At 43.1% G+C, this 22,283-nt stretch overlaps 1 protein-coding gene across 9 annotated transcripts in view; it reads left to right on the top strand.

Moving 5' to 3' along the window:
- The window catches only part of IQSEC1 (IQ motif and Sec7 domain ArfGEF 1), a 349,414-nt gene that overhangs the window by 191,952 nt on the left and 135,179 nt on the right, over window positions 1-22,283 (top strand). The window contains exon 1 of one of the 9 annotated variants that reach the window (XM_055805590.1): window positions 8,864-8,956. The exons of the other annotated variants lie outside the window; for them this stretch is intronic. Within the exon in view, the coding sequence (XP_055661565.1) occupies window positions 8,880-8,956 (77 nt within the window). The 5' untranslated portion in view covers window positions 8,864-8,879. Of the gene's footprint in view, window positions 1-8,863; window positions 8,957-22,283 lie in introns of those variants that run through there. 9 annotated transcript variants of the gene reach the window in all.

Below are 22,283 nucleotides of genomic sequence, written 5' to 3' on the forward strand. Positions count from 1 at the left end.
AATACCCACCGTAAATATAATTAATGCAATTCTAATGCTAATTTTATGGACCTCCGTGGACTATACACATTTATGACTATAAGAGCAAAGGCTGATCTGTGGGAGTTTGTGTAAGGGAAGTAAATGGATAAGTGCAAATAAACATTTAAAAATTATTTCTAACATGATGATGGAGCGTTCATTATGAGGCTTTGGCTAATGTTTGATTACAGCCAGTGGAAAAACAGGTTTCACCCTAAAAAATTAACTATATATCATATATATGTTGATAATAAACCTGAAGTCAATGCGAGCAAGTCTACTTAGTAATACCATACTACATATTAATATATTGCTGCTTAAATATAAGCATAGTTGTGATCACCTCTGTACTTAGAGTGTCTTAACTAAACTTTCTGCTGCAATAATTCTCAGGATGACTCCTTTTTGGGTTGCCTTTTTGGGTAGAGAGTACCAAGCCACAGAAATGTAAGGATGACTGTTCCGTTGGTAAGTGATCAGATGCCTGGTGTGAGGGAAGCCAGCCAGGGGGTAGAACGGAACTTCTACCGCCTCTTCACCCAAGAGCTCTGCTCTGCTCCCTGTTCCATGGAACTGTGCTATTTTTGCTTAGTGGCTGTACCAAGTCCAAAAGCAATGGCCAGGAGTACATGCGTGTAAGCTGCACAGTGCTGTTCTTCTGTCATTTGGTTTATGTGTGCTGCCCTATTCTGGTGCTACTCCTTGCCAGTAAGCCTTCTGGTGAGGACAATATTTGCATCCTGAAATTAGATATGCGCCTAACCCAAGGGTCAGCGTTAACTTCATGAGTTGCTGAAAGGCGGTTTGTGCTCGGGGACCAAGTCCAGCAAGTGTGAGCTGGGTCCTGCGGGCGCGCGGGCTGTGGCGCAGCTAGCACCTCCCAGGAGGATGGTTGCACTGCCTGAAATTTTCAAGCATCCGCAGTGTGAAGGTTTCTGACGCTTCCTAAAGCAGGCTGTGATACTGGCATGTGCTAGTATATTCTGAGGTTCTGCGCTGATACAAGGGAATTGAGCCGAGCTGTTACTGCTAAGCGCACACAGTACAAGACTGAAAGGCGACAGGTTCTGGAAATGCTTAATGTAATGGTGCAAACAGTAGGACTTGTGTCAGTCCTTAGAACAAAGACTTGTCATTTTTGCGTAAGAAATAAGGAAGGGTAGAGTGCTTTTAGGATGCTGAAAATGGATCGCGTTTTGACTAGTTCAGAAGAATGTTTCTGTAATTCTCTTTTCTCTCGTGTATAGGAAATGGCTGTTGGGTTCTTTGGGTTTGGATTTTTCTTAAATCCATGATTAATGGCGTACTAAGTGTTTTGCAATTTCAATAAAGAGGAAGAAAATGTAAAGTCATTAAACATCTGGTATTTAAGCACACGGTATTTTTGAATCATTTTAATACTTTCTAATTTTATTCTTTTGCTGTCATCTCAGGACTTCATTGCATCTCAACCGATCCACTCAGGTACTGTAGTAATACAGATGGTAACTTTAGGTTTGAAATAACAGAAATTTATCTCTATTCTGCATTGGCTGTATATTGCATAACTTCATCTTACAATGCCTCGCCACTAAAGGCATTGACCAAACAGCTGGATTTTTCGGCTTTGGAGGGGATAGTTTGCTCTCTTCCAGGGCTTCCAGCTTGAAATTCATCCTAGCTTCAAAGAGTGTATTTGTTCTCTGAGGAGCATGAAGAGGAGGGAGGGAAGGTGTGTTCGTGCACGCATAGGGGCGAACCATCTCTCAGATATTTATAACTTCAGATTGGGCTGAAAACATTTGGCCTTCCCTGGCAGTTTTATACCGTTTTGAGTGAACAATACTGGTTGTGTCGAAACGTCATTCGTGTTTGCCATTGCTCAGCGTTCTGCTAAAAGCACGTGTATAAACTTCAGAGGGTGCTGTCATATGAGTCATTGCAGTAACTGAGATTTTACTTTGATCATTCAATTTAGAAAAAATGCTTAGCACTGTTAACACTGCATATCAAATGGGTACCTTGCATCTTTTATTCTCATAGTTGCACATTAAAGAGTGCATCAAAGTCGCAGGCTTCCTTTGATGAAGTTGGGGCAGAGTCCCTTCCTCTCAACTTGACACTTGTTTTGGTAAAAATCTTCCTTTGGAGACGTTACGGATTGAGGATGTGACCTTTTCCCACGTCGCGTGGTTTTAACCTTGCTTGAACAAACCATTAGTGGGGACTGTTCTGTTTAACCTTTTTCAAATTGAAGGCCCTCTATATTATTAATCTTCCATTATTTTCCAGTGTCTAGTCTTCTCAAAGCAAAGCATGTGCCTTATTATCATTGCCGAAAAAACACACGCACACCCCCTACGTTGTAATATTATCTTTGTCTTCAGCTCAGCGTAGCAACACCAGCCAAGGTTCAGTCATGACTGTAGTTTTGTTCCCGTCTCCCGGGCTGACTGGAACACTGCTGCTTTGTGTGGTGGGACAATGCGGGAAACAATGTCAATGCCCCCCCCGCCCCACTTTCCTGCAAACTTATTTTAGCAAGAACATCATGTAGCTGGTTTGTGATTTACGAGAACTACGTATTGCTGCCATCTTCCTCCAGGCTCGATAAATCTTTGTGAAAATAGACATTTATTACAATGTTTTTCCTTCCAGTGATTTTTTTTTTCTTCTGTGGTAGGATATCGGTGAGAAAAATGGGGAAGAATTAGATAGACATAAGAAGTGGCTGAATTCTAACATTTGTTGGGAAAAGGAAAAGGGAATATTCTCTGAATAGGGTTAGTTGCACTGAATAGACATGTTTTCTGGAAACTGTGGTGGTTGAATCATTTTAAGTTGCTGTGGGACTATAAACTCATGAATATTTCCTTGTCTTAAGCTATTTTCAATAAATGAGACCATGTGATTTTATATCTACCAGTTACCAGTATGGCCACTGCCATTGCTGCATGGCCCCATGAACCATGAAGTTTAATTCACGCAGTGTATGTGTTTAAGTTCAGTGGCTGGGCTCTCATTAGTATGCATTCAGTGCATAACGCTTGCTTAAGCCTGCAACAGAGAGGTGCAGGCTGGTATAGAATCCTTGGTTGCACTGCTTTATATTTCAAACAATAGTTTTAGAAGGTAAAACATAAGGTATTATTTAAAAAAAAAAGTTCTAAGTTACCAGAGATTTTGAGACTTTCCTCTTTATCCTATTCACTTTTCTAAAATGCCTGTGCTCTCAGACATTCCCTAAACGAATTAAAACAGATAATCTTGAGGATACTTGTAATTTTTTTTTACAGAACTGTCTTTTTATAAAAAGTTGTTTGGAAATAAATGCACTTCCATTTAGGAAGGACTTTTGAATTTTAAGAATTATAGTGAAATAATATCTGGGAGTTACGAGATAAGTAAAAATGCTACTGTCTAACTACAAATGAAATGATTTTATGATGTTTAAAAACTGTGGAGTAAAACAATCATAGAGGAGACGTTAAAGAAATTTCCAGATGATATCAGTTAAACCAGTGAATTTTTCCTACGGTTAAGTAATTATTGAAGAAATTATGTAAAATCTAGTCAGCTTCAGTAGGTCAAATAAGCCTGTTCTGGAGCCGTAATTAAACACAATTAAGGCTATTTATTATTTTTAAGTAAAATGAAAGCTAGTAGAAGACTTCTTATTACTCAATGTGTCCTCATGAGCCCGTGGAGCAAATTTACCTCTGAATGACCCATAAAATGGAATGTAACAATTGATAGGAGCCCATCCAGTGTCCCATCTAGCAATTAGTATTTTCTAATCAGGCTACTTTTCTTGCATTTTACTCACAGAGTTCCTGTCCCCATCAACAAGGTAAGTTTGCCCTCAAAGAACCACTCTTCTATTTCTCACCTGCTCTGGACCACTGTAAGCCAGCCTTCTGGCTTTGTTAAGTGTCAGTTGTATGTAGATCCACCACCAGACAGAGCCATTTGTTTCCCCTGGATTTATTTAGACTGCACTTGAATTCTGTAGGTTCAATTTGAAAGTTAACACAGTTGTGACATCAGAGAAAAGCCCAGTGCTGTAGAGAGTAAGGGCTAATGAGAAAAATTTGCTTATGCCCATTATAAAGAAAAAAAGCTGCACAAATTGGCATGCTATATATATGTATGTATATTTTGTTTCGCACAATTTCTTTTATAGTCTGGACGTTATTTGTTCTGGATATTTTGAGTTGGACTCTGACAGCTTTCAGCTGATATCTGAAAATATTTTGTTTCCCAATATCTAAATCTCACTGTGGGCCTTCTGGAGTGTTGTATTACCAGCTCTGTTTCAAATGATCCAGAAATTTAAATATTAAAGTTTTGCCGAAATTCATGGCATATTTGTCATGTTCTGTAACAAAGTGATCAGTTAGCGTTTGTGTGAGTTTGGAGAACAGATGTGCAGAAGAGATACTCAGCATTAAGGGAACAGCAAATCTCTTACTATTCTACTTGATGAAATTTTGGCAGCTTAGAGGCTTAATAACCAAAAATGAAGGATAGTATCAAATGGCAATTAATATTCATCTGTGGAGGAGTGCATAAATCTGGGAGCTGTTTGAAGTGATGAAAATTTGTTTTGAGTTACCGGAGCGTTTGTAGGCAGCAGAGCTTCCCTGCGAGTGGGGAGGAGAGGAACAGCGAGCTTGATTTCGTGTTCCTGATTCCCTGGGATCTCTGTAGAGCACATCACAGCTTGTCTGGGTGTCGCAGCGGTGCGGCAGGGAACCCAAGAGCCCAGATGTTCCGTGTTCCCTGGCTGGGAAGGGATGCTTGCTGAAGTGGTGCCCAGAAATGCCTAAGAGCGCCAGGAAGAGAGATCTGGTTTGGCAGAGCCTTCAACGTTGAAGTCTTCCTTACCCTTTGTGTGGGCAACCCAGGAAATTTTCCCAGAGCTTGCTTGTGGAGACTCTTGGATTTCCAATATCAAGAGAGGGACCTAATGTACAGGAGCTTTGTGCGCAGTTGTATTCTGTGAACAGAGGGGCCTTCTAAGTCTCCCAGGAACTAGTTTAGCATCTATTTGGTTGCACAAAATCTTGTTTTGTACACCTTGCGTGTGTTCCTGCTATGATCCCTGCTTTTTAATGTGGTGGGCCAGGGTACCGGGGAATTAGTATAGGAACTGCACTGTCTTGGTCTCATGATATGCTTGAGCTCCACAGTGTACAAATCGCTAGCAGGATGCTTTTGTGTGTGGCCATTGAAGTATTTCACCCTGGAGTCATGAAAAGACTCATGGAAAACAGTTTTCTCACTGCAGGCTTACAATTTCTGTACTCCAGGTAAGTAGGCAGGTACATTGTTTTTCTGGGCACTTGAAATATTTTTCAGGAATGCTCCCAGCATATCACTTATAAGGGTGTAAGTAAGTAAATAACAGTAGTTCCATGTACGTATTTTATGAAGGGTTAAAGATTATGGAGCTAGACAAGATAATTTTCCTGATTTCCCCAAACTCCAGCGTTTGAAATCAGTATACCAGTAACTCTAGCAGGCACTGTTTCATCCTGGGGTTATTTTATACAATGCTCTGCCTCATCAGTGGATTGTTACACTTCACCCACACAGAACATTAACAAGACAACCACCCCTAAAAAAAGGAGGTGGTGTACTATATGGTTTTCACTTTGCCCTTTTTTTTTGGTGGCTGTTTCTGAGAGACTTGTCAGCGGCTTCAGTACACTGCTGCCAGAGCTGCCTCTGCATAGCAAAGCTCTAAATGACTATAGAAATTTTCAGTAAATTGCTCATTTACGGTACCAGTCCTGAAGCTGCAGCATGTAGAAAAATTCCTGCTCTTTACTAGGCCTGGGAATTCCAAGTCAAAGGTTTTCGTAAATGCCTTTCTGAAAGAACTAGTTTTATATCCAGGGTGAGCGTGAGATGAAGCTTAATTTTCTTTGTTGTTTTCCTCTGGAAGACAAGTAAAAATGAAGAACGTGTTGAAAGCATGGTGCTTTTCATTTGCAAAAGTCCTAATTAGCATTTTCTCTGCATGCAGTGCAGTATAATCGGTGTTGTTTGCTGTCAGAAAATTCATGGGTACATAGCTTCTACTCACTGGAAGTCCAATATTTAGAATTAAGTAATTAAGGTGACAAATAGCATTATTTTTTTCTGGAGTGGGTATGATGGAGAGAAAGAAATTGCCTTGCAATGTGAATAGTCAAATGACCAGTTTTCAGACAAGTCCCATTTCAGGATTAAGTCTTTGGATGGTGTCTCTTGAGCTTAATTGTCTCGGTATGGCTTTCCCGTTCTCGATCCTGACAGTACCTGGTCTCGGTTATGGGGTGAGGCGTTCCTTGCTGCTGCTTCTTTTTTTTCCTCCTTTTTTTTTTATAACTTCTTTTGTTGTTGTTGTTTTTTAAAAGAATTCTCAAGAAATTCAGACAGAAGAATGATCCCATAGGGAAAACTCAAACATTTATTTTTTTTTCTGCTATCTGCTTGTTCTTGGAAATAAAGGGGAAAAGTTTCTGTGTTATACTCTTGCCAGTGGACCGTAGCCTGTCCTGATGGACCAGCCCAGGACATGGCACCAGGGTGATGGGGAAGGCTGGGGCCAGCCAGGAGGCCCTGGATCTCAAGGGTCTTTCGTTCAGTCCCTCTTTAGGTACAACTGTCTCTGGAAAACGGGCTGAATCAGGGATGAAAAGCTGGGATGGAAGATTTTGATAATGAAAATCTAAATATCCTTAGCATGATGGCATCGCTGCCTTGAAAATTGCCAAGCTAATGAAGCCCAAGGGGATACGAATTCAGGAAGAAAAACAGGCTTGACCTTTCACAGTGTTTCACACTGCTAGGAGGTTTGCCTCTCTTCTCAGCAGTAAGCAGGAGGGTTTTCTTAGGAATCGCTGCAACAGTCCCAGTTCTGATGCTGCTCTGGAAGAAATTCAGTGAGTAAATGCAGGCATGACAGGCAGCTGATTATTTTAAAGTGCATCTTTTAAAGAAATTATTTTTTAAAAGGCCTAAATCAAATGCACATCGTGTTCGTGCTCTTTCACCCAAGTTGTTTTTCTTGTGATCTGTCCATTTCCAGCATTCACCCTATATTGTACAATGTATTTTTAGGGAAATACCAAAGTGTGGCATAAGCATTTTTGAATGTTTTCTAGGCATAATTCACCTATTTCTTTACTTCACTAAAGAAACTGCCAATCCTTTCTTTAAATTTTAAATTTATAATTTCATTTTAAGTAAACGTACATGAACTGGTTTTCTAAGCAGTTGCAAGGCACTTACGTAACGGAGCAGTGTCAATGAGTAAAGCCAGAAACCAGAAGGATCCCTAAATATAGCTTATTATCCAGGCACTTGGGGAGCCAGATAGGTCCGCATGGAAAAGAGCCTCAAGCCAAGCCTTAGGAGTTTGGATTTATTTTTGTGTTTTTAAAATTAATTGAAAAATAAAAAGAAACCACCTGTTCAAGTGCCAGGCTCTTTGCTTTGTGTCTGCGGACCTCTTGTAAGTTCCCTTACCTTTTTGATACTATTGCGAGCTAGATCCTCAGTGTTTACTATTAGTGGTTTTAAAAAACTCAATGGAATGAGAAAGACCCACACTGTAGTTTCTGGAAATGTGAATTGAATGGCAAACTGGATCCAGGAATTGGGTCAGTCCCTACTGGGACATTGGTTCTTAGTCAACAACCGTAACAAGAACTTAAAAAAAAAAAAAAAAAAAAAAAAAAAAGAGGGAGAGAGACGACAAAATACACACTCCCCCAACGATCCCCCAAAACAAACAACCAAACCACAAAACAACACCACAACCCACAAACAAACCAAAAGGAGCCATGGCTTCGGAGGCTGCCCCGTGGCCAGCAGCGCTCCCCGCGGAACAGCCGCTGCGCGCTCTGCCCGGGGCGAGTGCCGGACCGCCACCGTGCGCGGCGGGGGGCGCGGATGGGCGCAGCATCGTTCACGGAAGACAGAAACTGGCCGTGGGCCCCGTCCCTTCCGAGCAGGAGGAGCCGCTGGTCGCTGCCCGGCCGGTGCTGCGGGCAGGGGGCGCGGAGCCGCCCGCCCCCGCTGCGCCCCCGCTGCGCCCCCGCTGCCCGGGGGTGCTGGGACTCAGATACGCGTAATGTGCCTCGGCAGTGGGGAGGGTCGGCACTGCTGCCTGCCTTTTTTTTTTTTTTTTTTTTTGCCTCTCCCCTCCCCTGTCATAAGGAGCCCCCAGTGTGCGTAGGTGCTGGCAGACAATAGAGCGGGTGTGATTTACACGGGAGGAGCTGATTAACGGTTGTGTGCTGCTCTATTTAAAAAAAAAAAAAAAAAAAAAGAGGAAAAGGAAAAAAAAAGCCTGCAGTTCCCATGTGATGGGATCATAGCACTGCCGTGATTATAGGGCAGTTGTTGTCAGATCTGATTGAGATAATTGCTTGCGTTTTCCAAAGTTCCGTGAGCCTTAAGGATGCTTTCCAAAGGTCCTTCAGAAACCTGCACTGGAATAGACGCACGCTGTTTGACCAGGGGGCTTTTAGTGTGGCCTAAAATAGCCAAAAGGAGAAGTGGGATTTCTGTGTAATAACAGCGATCCCGGTAGTATTGGGGACTGGTGGAAAGATAAACTGCGATCAGGATCAAAGAGCGCACATGAATTTGTATCCTTTGTGCGACTGCCTCTTTGTATTAAAGTCGGGTGCTGTAACTGTGCAGGTGCTGTGCCATGTGCACGGTTAGCTGCATGTGTGGGGAGCAATTAGAAAGACTTATGCTGCAGCAATAAGAAGAGTGTGTTGGACTGGATCTGTGTCATTCAAATCATAACAAAAAAAAGTCTTGTGTGGTTAAAACCTAGCTGCAGACAGCAGTCTCTGCCGTAGAAGTATTTGAAAATGCTGAAGTTAAAGGCCTTCTGCTTGGATTACTGGCAGTTTTTATGTCTCCAGCCTCTTCACGGTTTCTATAAAAGGTAAGGAAACATTAACTCTGAAATGCTTTTCAGAACTGGGTGGCTGCACATGATGCCACCAGTGCTTTTACTTGCTATTCCACTCTATTGCTGAAAGGCAAATATGCAGGGGAAAAGGGAGTGGTAGAGAATTAATGAGAACTTGTGACAAAGATTGTAAAGCTGCTTTTTGTATTGCATTAATTATCAGCCACTTTTGTCTCTGTGCATGCAGATGTGAAAGGTGATGATGCTGTTTGGTTTTAACATTTATTTTGTCACATCATCTCAGCTAAGACGCAATTAGTACTTTCTCTTCTCTGATATTTTATCCTTAGGCACAGTAGCTTGTGCTGTGTAGTGTACAGACTGTAAATAGTACTAGGAGATTAATTGAAATGTCACAGAAATTTATGTAATGCAGCAAAGATACTTTTTTTCCCAGAGATATTTAGTAATATAATAGTTCATCTTTCATCTCCCTTCCAGCACAAAGTGCACATCACAGTCATTCAGAGCAATGGGCACTTCACTTAGGCAGGTCTGACACACAGCTTAAATGATTGATGGTGAATAGTGATCATAAAGAATAGCACTGGGTGTCAGATGCATTGAGCTTGCCTATTTAATGGAACAGCAAAATAAGCAATTCCATTTAACGTGTCCCTGAACTTATGCTGATGCTTTTTAATCTAAACTTGTGTTTTCTTGCTCTTGATTTACGCTACTAAGCAGAGGGAATTATATGTGTTTTAATTTTCTGGGGAAAACGTAGGGATCGGTTCATTGTTAACAAAACCCGTGCAATTCTTTAAAATAGGATTCTGTTCTTGTTATGTACACTTTCTGGTCTGACTACTTATTGTCAGCCTACAGAAAGTGCTTTGTACTAAATGCTAATTGCAGTTGAATTTTTCATGCGGTGACTGAAGGCTGGAAAAGGGAACTGTTCCAATCTTTTTCAGGGTTTAAGGGGTGCCCCGCACTTTCTGGCATTGAGTAATATAGGACCCTCATCTGTGACTATTGGCTTGTGAAGTTTCAAAAGGTAGCTTTATTCTCCTCTTCTTGCAGCTTTTCACAGATTCTATTTCTAAGCCAAAAAAATTCCAACCTATTCCCAGCCCATTGTAATGTCTTCCTTGCCGAAAAAACATATAAAATAATAGAAATGTAGCCAGACTGTTTTGACACAAATAAATAACGAAATAACAAATACATAAATGAAAGCTTTATGTCTTGAATTCCTGGCGAAATCCCAGCTTTGTTGGAAATGAGTTACTGTAGAGTTATTCTGCATCTCTTAATGGAAACCTCTGTCATAGCTAAGGACTGTCCATTTATGTCCTTCCAGATAGTTAATTTATTTGTCACCGAAACCTAGATGTACTTGAGCCTTGAGTGTGTTTGCATGAACAGGAGTAAACAGAGGCCTTAAGCACTTAAATATCGGACAGAAGCACTTTGCTTTCTTCGTTTTGAGAACAGGAAAATTGAAGGAAAGTTGCCACTTTCTCACATTTTAAACAAAGTAAGTTCTAGATTAAAGCACAGTGACAAACCAGCATGAAGAGCAAATGGTCCGGACTAAGAAACCTAAATGTGAGAAAAAAATCCCTAACTTTCTTGAGACATACTTTCAATTACTTTTAATTCGTACTTGCAGATTCTTTAAAATGCTCTTGGAGAAGAGCCAAGGGGCTGTGGGGAAGATTTGTGTGCGTACATATAGATAACTTGAGTAACGTTTCCATTGCATGGGTCTTGCTACGTGAATTTTTGGTATTAGCGTTGGGGTTCTTGCCTGTCCGCCGTTATGCTTTGATGGCGTGGGGAAGATGTGTCAGAGAATGTAGGCAGGAGCAACTTCAGACACTCCTCTATGCCATTCCCTCGTGCCACCACTGTTACCTGGTTGACCAGCCGTGGCTTCGGGTGAAGAGGTGCAGCAGAGAGTTGTGGGGGAGCCAGTGCCAGACACCTGAGCCTTCCTCGTGTACAGGTCATGCTCTGACAGCAGATGACTTTCTGGAGCAGACATGGGGATGCTGTGGAATAGCCGCCCGCCTCCCACTTAATCCGTGTGTTCCTGGTCCTGTGGGGTGACTCAGAGGCTCATTGCTTGGCCAGGAGAGCTCTGCTCCTCGTGCACTCACCCTCCCCAGCAGCGCTTAGCAAGCTGTACGTGATGAGAAATGTGACTGTTCTTTTTCCTTCTGTGGACTGTCTGAGCAGAGCATGACTTTTATTTTCAGTCGTGGTCAGTGCTCAAAACTTCGGTAAGCGTTTCTTGTTGCTTCAGCAGCTCTGCGGCTTGCTGCTCTATGTTCAGAACTCAAGCTGTGCTTTTCAGCTTCTGTGACTCGGGGAGGTCTGGTGGGGTCATCTATGTTGCCTGACCTGGACAGTTCTGATTGACAGTATAATTTTGTCTTGCACTGCATGGAATTGTGCATCTATATATAGAAATCCATGGACTTGAAGGGAAGCCCATGCAAGGTCTGTCAGGTCTTGCAACTTTCTTGCCAAGCTGCGTTCACGCATACGCCCTGAATGTATGGAGCAGAGTGGCGGGATGGGGCCGGCGCACCGTGGGCAGCGTGCTGCTGCCTCGGACACTTCAGAGCAAGATGACACCAAGAGGCTCAGCTGTGGTGGTGGGCTGTCCCTGCTGCCCAGGGGTGAGCAGATGAGCCGGGCCCCCTCCCTGCCTGCAGCTGCGGTGCCAGCTAGGGCACTGCAGGAAAACAGTGATTCTGGATGATGGGACAGTTAAAACTGGGGCAGTTTTTACCTTCTGAGGTGCTACTTTTCAAATGTATTCAGGTATACAAGATTAAAATCCAATTCCAAAACTCCTTGCAGCAAGCTGTGCGTGTGATGATTCCTAAAGAGAAGCCCAGCTAAGGGCAGACACCCAGCCTGGAGCAGAGGGCTTCTGCAGGGGTTGCAGTCCTGTGTGAGAGCTGATTCAGTGAGGTGCCTTTCCTTAACACAGCAAGGGAAAGGGGGAAATAAGCTGGCTGCACTCCCGGTCCATTTCTTAAATTTGGCAGCAGCTTCAGTAGCCAGGACTTTGCCCATCACATGCATATTCCCAGAACAAAGTGCAAGGTCATGGTGCTGATGCCTCCAACAAAGTGTATTGAAACTAACAGCCTGCTTTTATCGGAGTTGCAGCAGATTGTTGTATACAGCAAACTGGGGGGACTGGGGTAGAAACCTGGCCCCAAAAATGTTGGGTAATTCGCTAAGTTATGAAAATCAAATTTCAGCTCTGTGTTGCCATTAGCACTGCATGCGTTTTGATGAGCGCTGTGGAACCCCTCACTGAAGTGCGGGTTTTCAGTATCCTTTGAATGCAAACACTGGAAGTGTAGGGATGTAGTCCAATAACAGATTGAAGTGTAAGATGAGCAAATCACTGTAGGGTTTCTGTGGGATTTTGAGGATGAGTGTCTCATGCTTTACTCAGTGGATTATCACAAAATCATGTGACTTCAGGTTTAGCATGTGAAAGTGAAGATTTTCTTTAGCCAGTGGGTGCGTCGTGCTGTGCTTCTGCCAGCTGGTGTGTAATAGCCCAAGCGAGAAATTGTCACAATTAGCATTGCATTAAAGATAAAGCATAAGGTGAGAAAATTTGTGGCCGGCAGTGATGGTGGCTATAATCTGTAGTCTGGGGAGAATTTTTCCTCCCAGAAATGTAGTCTTCCTTCTTGCTAAAAACACAAAGTGCCAAGTTTGTAAATGCTACTTACTGGAATCCAATTGCTTGACAAACAAAACGGTTTTCAAATTACTTCTTCGCACTTTTCAGTTTTCTTCCATCGGTTTTGTCTCCCTAAAGGAGACATGAGTCCCTTACAGAACAATTAAGGCCATGCCTAACAAGCATCTGATTCCAGCTGCCCCAATGGAATAAGATATGCGAGAGAGGACTGATTTTTTTGAAGTAGGGATTAGCTGAAATTGTTTCTACTAGTCTTCAATTGGGACTGGCAGTTCCAACATTGTGATTCAGGGTCAATTGAATCATGTGCTTAAGCCCATCTCCAGGCAGGAATAGGTCTATGTTTTGGTATATGATTCATTCCCATGAGGATGTTTTGGTGGTGACTATAAACGAAAATGCTTTTCATGAATTTGCGTGTTAGGCACAGCTTACTGCTCTGCCACACTGGAATATCACAAAGTAGCTGAGTGTCAGAAGCTACTTAAAGCCACTGTAATATTGCAGTCTGCAGGGCACCTGCAGCTCTGCGCTCAACCTCTTTCCCATTTTTGTTATCCAAGAAAAATTTGTAGTGTTTGAAGCTTAGAGGAGTTGCCAGCCTTAATTTAGATGCAGTTTAAGACAGCGCATGGGCTTTAAATGGTCTATGTCAGGACTGTCCTCTAGGTTAACTCTTTTTTAGTCTTTGTTCTTCATTTCTGGTGTTAGCAGCATGGACACAGCTTCTCTAGGGTTATGTGAGGTGGGTTCAGATACACCATATAATGTGCTTGCTAATAGTGCTGCTGTTTAAGTAAAATACACCATAAAAAAACTGCAAAGAACTCGATGGTCACATGTTAAAGGGAATGCTATTGCTAAATTATTATTTAAAAACAGATTTAATAAAGGGGGGGGGGTACTTTTAGGTGGTGTGTTATACACAATACTGTAATCCTGTATTCTTAGAAACAGTAGTTGTATACTAGTTACGAATCTTGGTAATGGTGAGCGGGGCAGGGGCAGGTGGGAATCCTTAGGTTCTAGTTCACGAGAGCAGGGAACTTCTTTTGTGCACTTCCAGACAGTGGTGCCAGTTGGTTGCTTTTCTTCTTGCTGTCATTTAAATTACGAGCTCCTTTGCAATATCTTGAACAAAACAATAGCAAAGTGGGTGGGAAAAATTACTGAAGCTTTGTCTTGAACTTGCATTTGGAGTTCACCATATATGTTGTTAGGAACAAATAGTTTGCTTTCACTTGACAGTGACTTCATCCAGAGCAGGGCTGAGTCATACGCCTATAGCACAGCTTGCTCGCCAGAGGTTTGTGTTGGCAATGCTTATGCAATTGCAGAGCAGCTAAGAGCATAAAATTCTCTCCTTCTCCCCCAAAATCCGCCGTCCTCTTGAAGTACAGCCCACAAACAACGCGGATGGCAGTATTCCCACATTCAGCATAAAAATCTTTAAGAGGAAACCCTCAAATAAATATATGAAGTGGCAAAACATCTTAAAAGCAATTGGAGGACTTGCCTACACTCAGGGAAGTAAAGTGACTTCAAGTTGAGAAATTTAAATTAAAATATCTGAGATACCTGTTAATCCGGGTGAAGCTTTCATTGTAATGTAATTAATGCTCTGTGCATCTGAAAGAGAGGGTTTGTGCGGGTGTTCAAAATGCATTGTTTGTAGGCCTGAAATTGGTACTTCTGGTTTGTCTCAACTTTCCGGGCTGTTCTTCCTACCTGGAGGACACATCTTGCAGGATCCCTTCACTTTCCATCCCTTGGTTTCACTGCGGTGTGCTGTGGGACTTGGGCATTGCTGAGCAGAAATACTGCACGAAGGCACGGGGCTGGGGATGGCTCTGCCCTGGGCACTGCTGGGACCCAGAAATGGGTTTGGGCTGCAGGCAGCTCTGTGTGTATGTGCCTTGCTCTCTTCTGCCTCCCTGCTGTCCTCGCTAAGTCAGGTCCCTCGGCTTCCTGAGACCTTCCTTTTCCTTCACCCCCCCTCTCTCTCACCCAGGAACCATCTGTGGGTCCTCAAGTTCTCCGTTCTTCACGCTTTGTACAGATGTTAACCTCCCGCGGAGAGAGCCGCGTCAGGGCTGGGAGGCAGCGTGGTGTGGGGGCAGCGGGGTCCCTAGCCCTCAGCTGCACCCCGGGGGAGCCGTGCGGGGGGGCTCTCCCAGGCAGGCAGGGGGGTCCCTGCCTCTCAGCTGCACCCCGGGGCACGCTGCGCCAGGCTTGCCTTTCTGTAGCTGATCTCTGCTGCGTTTAGATGCAACTGATGGGCAGACCCCAGGGCAGTCACATTTTAATCGTGTGTTTGGCTCTGTGCCCTGCAGAGGAAGATTGGAAGCTTTCTGAGCTTCCTTTGATAGGCTTCCAAGATGAAGTCACAGAAGAGGGAGCCTGGGAGCATGGTGGAGGCCTGGAGCGTTCGAGGAGGCTGTCAGAAGCTGCAGCTGGAGGGGCCTCTTGGAGCGACACAAAGCTGCCAGCTCCTTGGGGATGCGAGGGGATGTCCTTTATCAAAATGCCAAAATCATGCCGGCTGTGCTCTGCGGACAGACTAGTATGTGGATGTCACTGCTGTAAACTCCCAGGAAACGTTGTGTTTTGCACAGCCCTGGGAATGTTTGTGAAAAATCAGCAAAGGAAGTTTAAAAGGGAAGGAAGGAAAATACGGTGAAGGCTAAGGAAAAAATGTGTGGTGAAAATATTTTATTTAAAACTTTTTTTCCATCTACAGAAAATGTTGACTTGTAACAAGTCGAAGGTTTAAAGATACCCTAAATTGGCTAAAAAGCCAGGATGCATTTCAACCTAAAAATTTAAAGCACATCTGATTGTAAAACCCTTTCAATCCTTAATTGGTAATAGCTGTTGTGTAGAGGGAATGCTACTGAAGTTAAAAATAGGTCTGAAACTGTCCTGGCAACCAGAAACGTGCTGGCTCTAACAATTCACATGCTCCTTTTGTCAAATGACCTATAAATATGATTTGTGTGATAATAGGAATCCTGTTAAATTCTGCTTTGTGATCATTTCATCCTGGTAGAAACTTCAGGAAAATAAGCGAATTGCTGCCTTGCCTCTTGAAGGCAGCGGCACTACCCACCGCGCTCCTTGCAGGAGCGTTGCGCTGACCCCGGTTGGGGTGAGCCCGGGCAGTCAGAGCAGTAAGATTAGCTTAGCGGCCAGCATGTCGTGTGTAAAGTGATGCATGCATCCGGAGCACATGACTTTATCAAAAAGCAAATCAGATAAGGTGTCCTGGGTGCTCTGTTTCTCAGAGCCACTTGATAGTAACTTCCACAACAGGGGCTTGACGCTGCTGGCCCCCCTCGCTGGCTGTGCCAGCGGAGCACTCCCTTATCGCCTGGGCGTCTCTGCCAAGTATGAATGAGTCTCAGGAGGGGGGAGAATAACAGAGTGTGAGACTCCAGATTAAGTGCTGCCTTTCTATTAATATCACTTTAAAGTAAGACACCACCTACAACTTGCAAAGGAACCTTAGCGCTAGCATTTGGAAATACATGGCATGATTTATGTGTGCTGTAATCGCTTTGCCTGCAGCAGCTTTGTTTCCAGTGTTAAAACAGGTTCAAATCCAGTTCTTTTCTGTCCATTACCTCCCTATACCACCCTACACCCCCCACCCCACCCTTCTCCATCACATAGTGGGCTAGTAGTTGCCCTTTGTTCTCTTAGCACTCAAAAACATTGGGAGAACCCTGTTGTTACTAACGGTATGTTGTATGTGCTTGGAACTGGCCAAGCTGAGGGCTCTGACAAACAGCTTCTGGTGACTTTTGTTCCAGGGTTTTGAGATGTTGATTCTTCCGATTGTTTTTACTGCCCTGCAACAGCTCATGGCTTCTGTGTGCAGTCAGCAAAACAAAAAACCTGCGTCTGTCTCAGGTGTTTCAGGTCCTCTTGGTGCAAACTCACCTGCGTCAGCAGCTCCAGCCGGTGCTCCAGGCTGTGGATCCGGAGCAGCTGAGCACCAGTGGTCCTTTACGCTGACTTCAGTGGGCAGCCACGGCTTGTTGGTGTGGTGGGGAGCATCTTCAGTCGCCTCCACTCTTTGCTGGGTTCTCATGAGCCACTTGAGAGTGCTGACATTGTGGCATCATCTTTGAGTTAGCCATCGCAGGTGGTCGAATTAAAGATTTCTTCCTTAAAAAGATGCACTCTGTTTTACAAAGTTGAGAATAGCTCGCTGTGTTTTACAGACATTGAAACGCAGCTCCAAGAGGGCTGGTGCTTCCCACTCGATGTAGAACTGTGGGGAAAAAGCTGGGGGGAAACCTAAGAACGATGTGACCTGATGGAGGGGGGCAGCTCTTCCTGATTGTGCCTATTAATGCACCCACTGGAAATCAAATAGTCACTCAGTGTCCTCGGGAGACGAAATGGTGCTGGGTTAGGAAAAGCCAGTGTACTGAAGTGGGAAGAAATTTTGGAAGGAGGCAGAACTTCTCCTTGCACCTTCCTGTTGCAAGTTGGCAGGACGAAAACGGCTTGTAGTACACGAACCATTAGCAGAACACTGTTGTGGGTCCAGGCACAGCGGTGCTGACGTGGCTTCTGAAAGCAAGAGTTGTGCTGTGGATGCTTGCAAGGAGGGCGGATCTAATAAAGATTTCCAGGGAGTATAATAGGAGACAATAAAATCAGCAGCTAAGTGGATCTGCCTGGGGAGTTCTGCCTCATACAGAGCCCGGTCCCACGCACAGTGTGCCTGGGTGGATGCAGTGATGTCCTGAGAATGGAATCTGTTGTTTTATTTCAAGGGGAAGAGATAACGGCAGCTTTCGTTTCCACACCCGAAGAGGAGTAACAACCCAGCCAGGCAGCAACAGTCTGCAGGCGGCCCTTGTGGCCAGCCCACAGGCTCAGCGTTGGCGAGGATTTCTTGGCCAAACGCGCGAGTGTGGGAGAAGGCTGTCACTGGCATCGTTACACTGGGTTATGATTGATGCACAAAATGGAGAATCCATGCCACGGACAGACGTGGTGCCAAATGGCCCCTGCAGTGCTGGGGCTCATCTTGACTTGTCATACAGGGAAAGCAAACAAGGCTTCAAAAAAGTGAACTCATTTGATATGCTAATCTGTGCCTTGTTTCAGGCATAGTAATGTCACTGTGAACAAAGGAGAAGAAAGTAAACAGCTAAGACAAAAGGGACTTACTGTCTTATTGCTGCTGGAAAAGTTCCTCTATTCCTGAATAAGATTTTTCTTAATAATAAGAAATAGTCAATCAGTCAGTTTCCTCTTTGATATCTGTTCTGTTACCTCCTTGGTAATCATATTACAAAGGAGCTGTTTTTAGAAAAGGAAGCCTATCATGAGAGGCACAATTAGCTGTAGGTTTTGATTAATCACCAGTTCTTCCCATCTGTGTATGTACAGAAATCATCAGCTATTAGCCGATGCTATTAGCACCCATGCTTGGGCAGAGCCGGCATTGTTCTCTCTGCCCTCCCGAAGCTTTACAGGATGCTTTTAGCTTTAAGCATACCTCTCAAATACCATTTCAAGGAGCGTTTCACCGCACTCTGTTCTTTATATTTACACCAGAATAAATAGCATTTATTTACATCCGAGATTTAATCATAGAACTGTAGTTGTATTAATTCATGTGATTTGCATGGTATTCAGCATTTTCTGAATCTATATTATTTTGTCTTTGTCAGTTCTGTATTCCAAATATGAGCCTGCTATTCCCTGTACAATTAATACTTGCTTAGCGGAGGGCTAACCTGGTTTGTCCAGGTCTTTTTGGGAATTGGTGGACAAACTCAGCTCATCAGGACAGGAGCTGAAATACCCTACACTATTTCATAAATAGCCTCCTTTCCATGGGAAATGCTGCAGCAATGATTTAAACAGCAGCCCCCGCACAAACCACCCCACAGCATCTCGCTTCTGTCCTATGATGCCATCACATGTTGTCTTAATCCATTTGGTCACTGGTAGTGCACAAATTTTAGAAACACAGATGAAGAAGGTAATTAAAATACTGTTCTCTTATGGGTCTCACCCACTTTAATCTATCTTTAGAGACAGATAAAAATACTATTCCTGCAGATGCTGGTAAATATCAAAATATTGCAACTGGAGGTGAATCAAGGAGTGTATAATCCAAATACATCTATTACACTGAAGCCCGAACTATGAGCTCAAAGAGATGTAGTTGACACAACTGAGCGTGCTGTTGATACCTTCATACTACACAGAAAATAAACTACCAGTTTTATACTCTGTATATAATGGGCTTATTTATGCTAACTGAAGTATTTCAAGTGTTATACCGTGCAAAAATCAGAAAATCTATCTTGTAGGCACTTCATCTCTCAAATTTGCAAATTAAGGTAACGGACAGGGTTCAGCTGCTCTGCCTGAACTTACATAGCTTTTTCCGTCATTGAAATGTAGTTCAATGACTATGTTAAGACAGAGGTACACATTTTCTAACGTAATTTTTCTTCATTAAGCCTAGTGATTTAAAATGTGGAACTTGTTCTGAGTCTTTTTTTGTAAGCCATCAATAGCTTGCTCCAGGAACAGTTGTCAGAACCCCCCTGAAAGAATCTCTTTTGAAATAGTAGTAATGGTCACGATATCCTAGATAAAACGGGCTTATGCAAAACGGAGTTGTGCAACAGAAAAGAGACTAAATTTAATCATAAAAGCATACTGTTCTATGAAGAAGTAGCATGAACTTAATTTCTTGCTTAAGTTTTATAACATAAACACATATCTAATGTCTTTTGATCGTGCTGTTGACCTCTTTGTGGAGAACAGAGTGTTGATCTAGGCTTAGGAAGTTTTAATCTGTCATAGCAACAACAGTAACTTTCAGGGTGGTCTTGGAGAAAGCAGGGCAGGATTTAAAGGGTTTGTCCTTCAGTTAAAAAGATTAACAATAATTGCAACTATAATAATGCTTTTCTCTAACGTTGATTCCAGGTCAGTATGTGTTGAGGTTTAAATTCTATTCAAACTTTTGGCATTAATAAATGTGTGATCAAACTTAGCACAGTGAGAGAATCCCATATACATGATGAGCAAGCTGGGGTTTGGTTTGGGGTGGGGTGTGTGTGTGTTTTCAATCAGATCTTGCCATTTTATTTTTTATGGAGTTTATAGGCAAAGTGTCATAGCTGATATTCTCTACTGAAAGTCATAACTTTGTGTTCAAATAGGGCTTTGGAAAATGACTCATTACTTCTTTTTGGCACTAAAAAGTTTATTACAGTAGAGAAGAGATTTTGCAAACGGTCGAGGGTTTATTCAGCCTAAACCATTTGATTTAGTGTGTGTGTTTGGTAAGCGTTTACAGTGCTCACAAGTGGTTTTCTAGGGTTGTGTTACGGAACTGTTCTTTTGAAGTGAAGTGAAATAAATTGGAGTAACTTTTCACAGGTGCTGCAGAGGTAGGTTTTTCTTAGTTGACAACTTGGAGCAGGATTATATGTAGCTTTTTGAACAGCCTCTAATAATGTCTTCTGGTTTGCAAATAATATAAACAACGAGTCTTGTAAATCATGAAGAAGTAACCCGAGACTTCAGATGAGAAAGCTGGCTTCTCTCTGGTTTAGTTTGCGTGGAGGTCGGAGGAATCACTTGGAAATCGTGAATCAGTGCTTGGCTGCTGCGTGAACCTTGGACTAGCTTTGTTGTCCGCTGCTAAACTTACTTGTTCCTTGAGTTACTTGGATTCATTTTCACTTTGCAAACACTTCAGAGAAGGTCATGAAGGGAGATGGTAGTGCGATGTGGAATCTGATGTGGAAATACTGCATTTCTGTCAGGACAATCAGGTACAGTAAGAATATATGAAACTTTGTTTTGTGGCAAGTCTAAAAACTGCATGTGTTGAAGATTGTCTGTCCTACTGCTCATATTCTTTCACCCTGCGTAGTTACCTCGGAGTAGTCTGAGATGATTATTTGGCTAGATTCTTACTTGTCCTTATACTGAAGCTTTGAAAAGAAAAATACAGGGTTATTTCAAAAAGTCTTGAAGGAAAGTGGAGTTTTCATGATTTCAGCGTCTTGGAAATACCTCTGTCTCATTTACAAGCAGGCAAAAGTTGGAAAATGAAAGAAACCTTATTTTCGTGGATACTTGCCTATCATAACCTTCTATTTATTTTATCTTCTGAATCCCGAGATTCAGCATGTTCGTAGCATACCACAAACATAATTTGCTTTGGGAAGGGGGGTGGGGGGGGTGGGGGTGGGGGGGGTGGCAGAGGGAAGAAGGTGGCTTTTATGGCAGAATGAAACTGATGTTTCAAATGTCTCTGAGCGAGGGTAGTGCTACAACCTCGTACCTGTGTGCGTTATGTGAAAACACAGCCGGCTTCAATAAGATGACAGGCTGTGGCTGCTGTGCATCGCCGGGCACATTCTTGGAGTGGTTCTGTTTGACATGCTGTGTGCTCCCTGCCAAGAGCAGTTGCTGTGGATTCCAGTAGAGTTTATTCCAGGAACGGAGCTATTAAGCGAGAGATACTTGGTGATTGTGCTTTCTCACAGCAATTTTATATATTTAAAAATAGCTAGCCATTTTCATGATATAGATTGTTCGTTACACGGCTGTATGATTTGAATGGTATGTTTTGTCATGCAAGCTTCCCCTGAGAAATCACATAATCTAAGTAATTACTGCATTTCACGCTGCATAATTATTCTGTGCTGTGGAAATATTTTGGAGAGCCTGAATTCCTACATGAACTTTTGTTACAACCAGGATGAGACCGTGGTCATCGTCAGGATACCGAAATGAAACTAAAAAGTCCCTTCATTGCCCGCAGACAGTGAGTCAATATAATAGAAACTGGAAATAATCCCTGAGAGAGGATTTGATTAAGATAAAAGTAACTTTATTTATGATCTGGGTTTAGAACCAGAAGCAGAGGGAAAGCCTAAAACAAACCAGATCATTGCTTAAATCCAGAGGAACGGTCTTTACAGCACAGATGTTCATCCTGTCCTCAGGGCTGCTGGAAACGTCTGAGAAAAGTTCTGTGCAAAACTCCTGAGCCGTGAAGGTGCACGTTCCCACTAAGACTGGGCTGGAAAGGTTCCTTGGACCAGCTGGGTGTGGTGTTTTCCTGACGTTTAACATGCCGGTTGTGCTCACCTGCAAGCAGCCACCTTCTGTGATCAGTGACCTTACTGCTGTTCAGAATGTGTAGGTTTAATATTAGCTTAATTGCTTACAGCAGGGCTTGTTCATAGAGCAGCCTGCTGGCTCTCAGGGCTTGCATAATGCAAAGTAACGTTCCTCTCTGTTACGGCGCGATGAGTATTTTCAATTCATGGTTTCGGTGGTTTGAACAGATCTATTTTCTTTGGCAGCAACACCAATGAGTTTGAGAGCGTAAAAAGAGCATTTTTCCTTTGTGGAAAAAGATCTCCACTACCTTAATTTGCTTTTCTGACATCCTTCAGAAATGCTGAAACTCTCCCTGTGTTTTGAAAGGCTCCAGTAACCATCCTGGCTCAGGTCCTTATCCATCAAGGATGAGGCTGTACCCGTCCTTCTCCCTCTGCCTCCTCCCCTTTGTGGAAGGCTCTGCGGCCCATGCAGCCCCTGATGCACATT

This window comes from Falco peregrinus, chromosome 5, assembly GCF_023634155.1.
Source record: "Falco peregrinus isolate bFalPer1 chromosome 5, bFalPer1.pri, whole genome shotgun sequence".
NCBI lineage: Eukaryota > Metazoa > Chordata > Aves > Falconiformes > Falconidae > Falco > Falco peregrinus.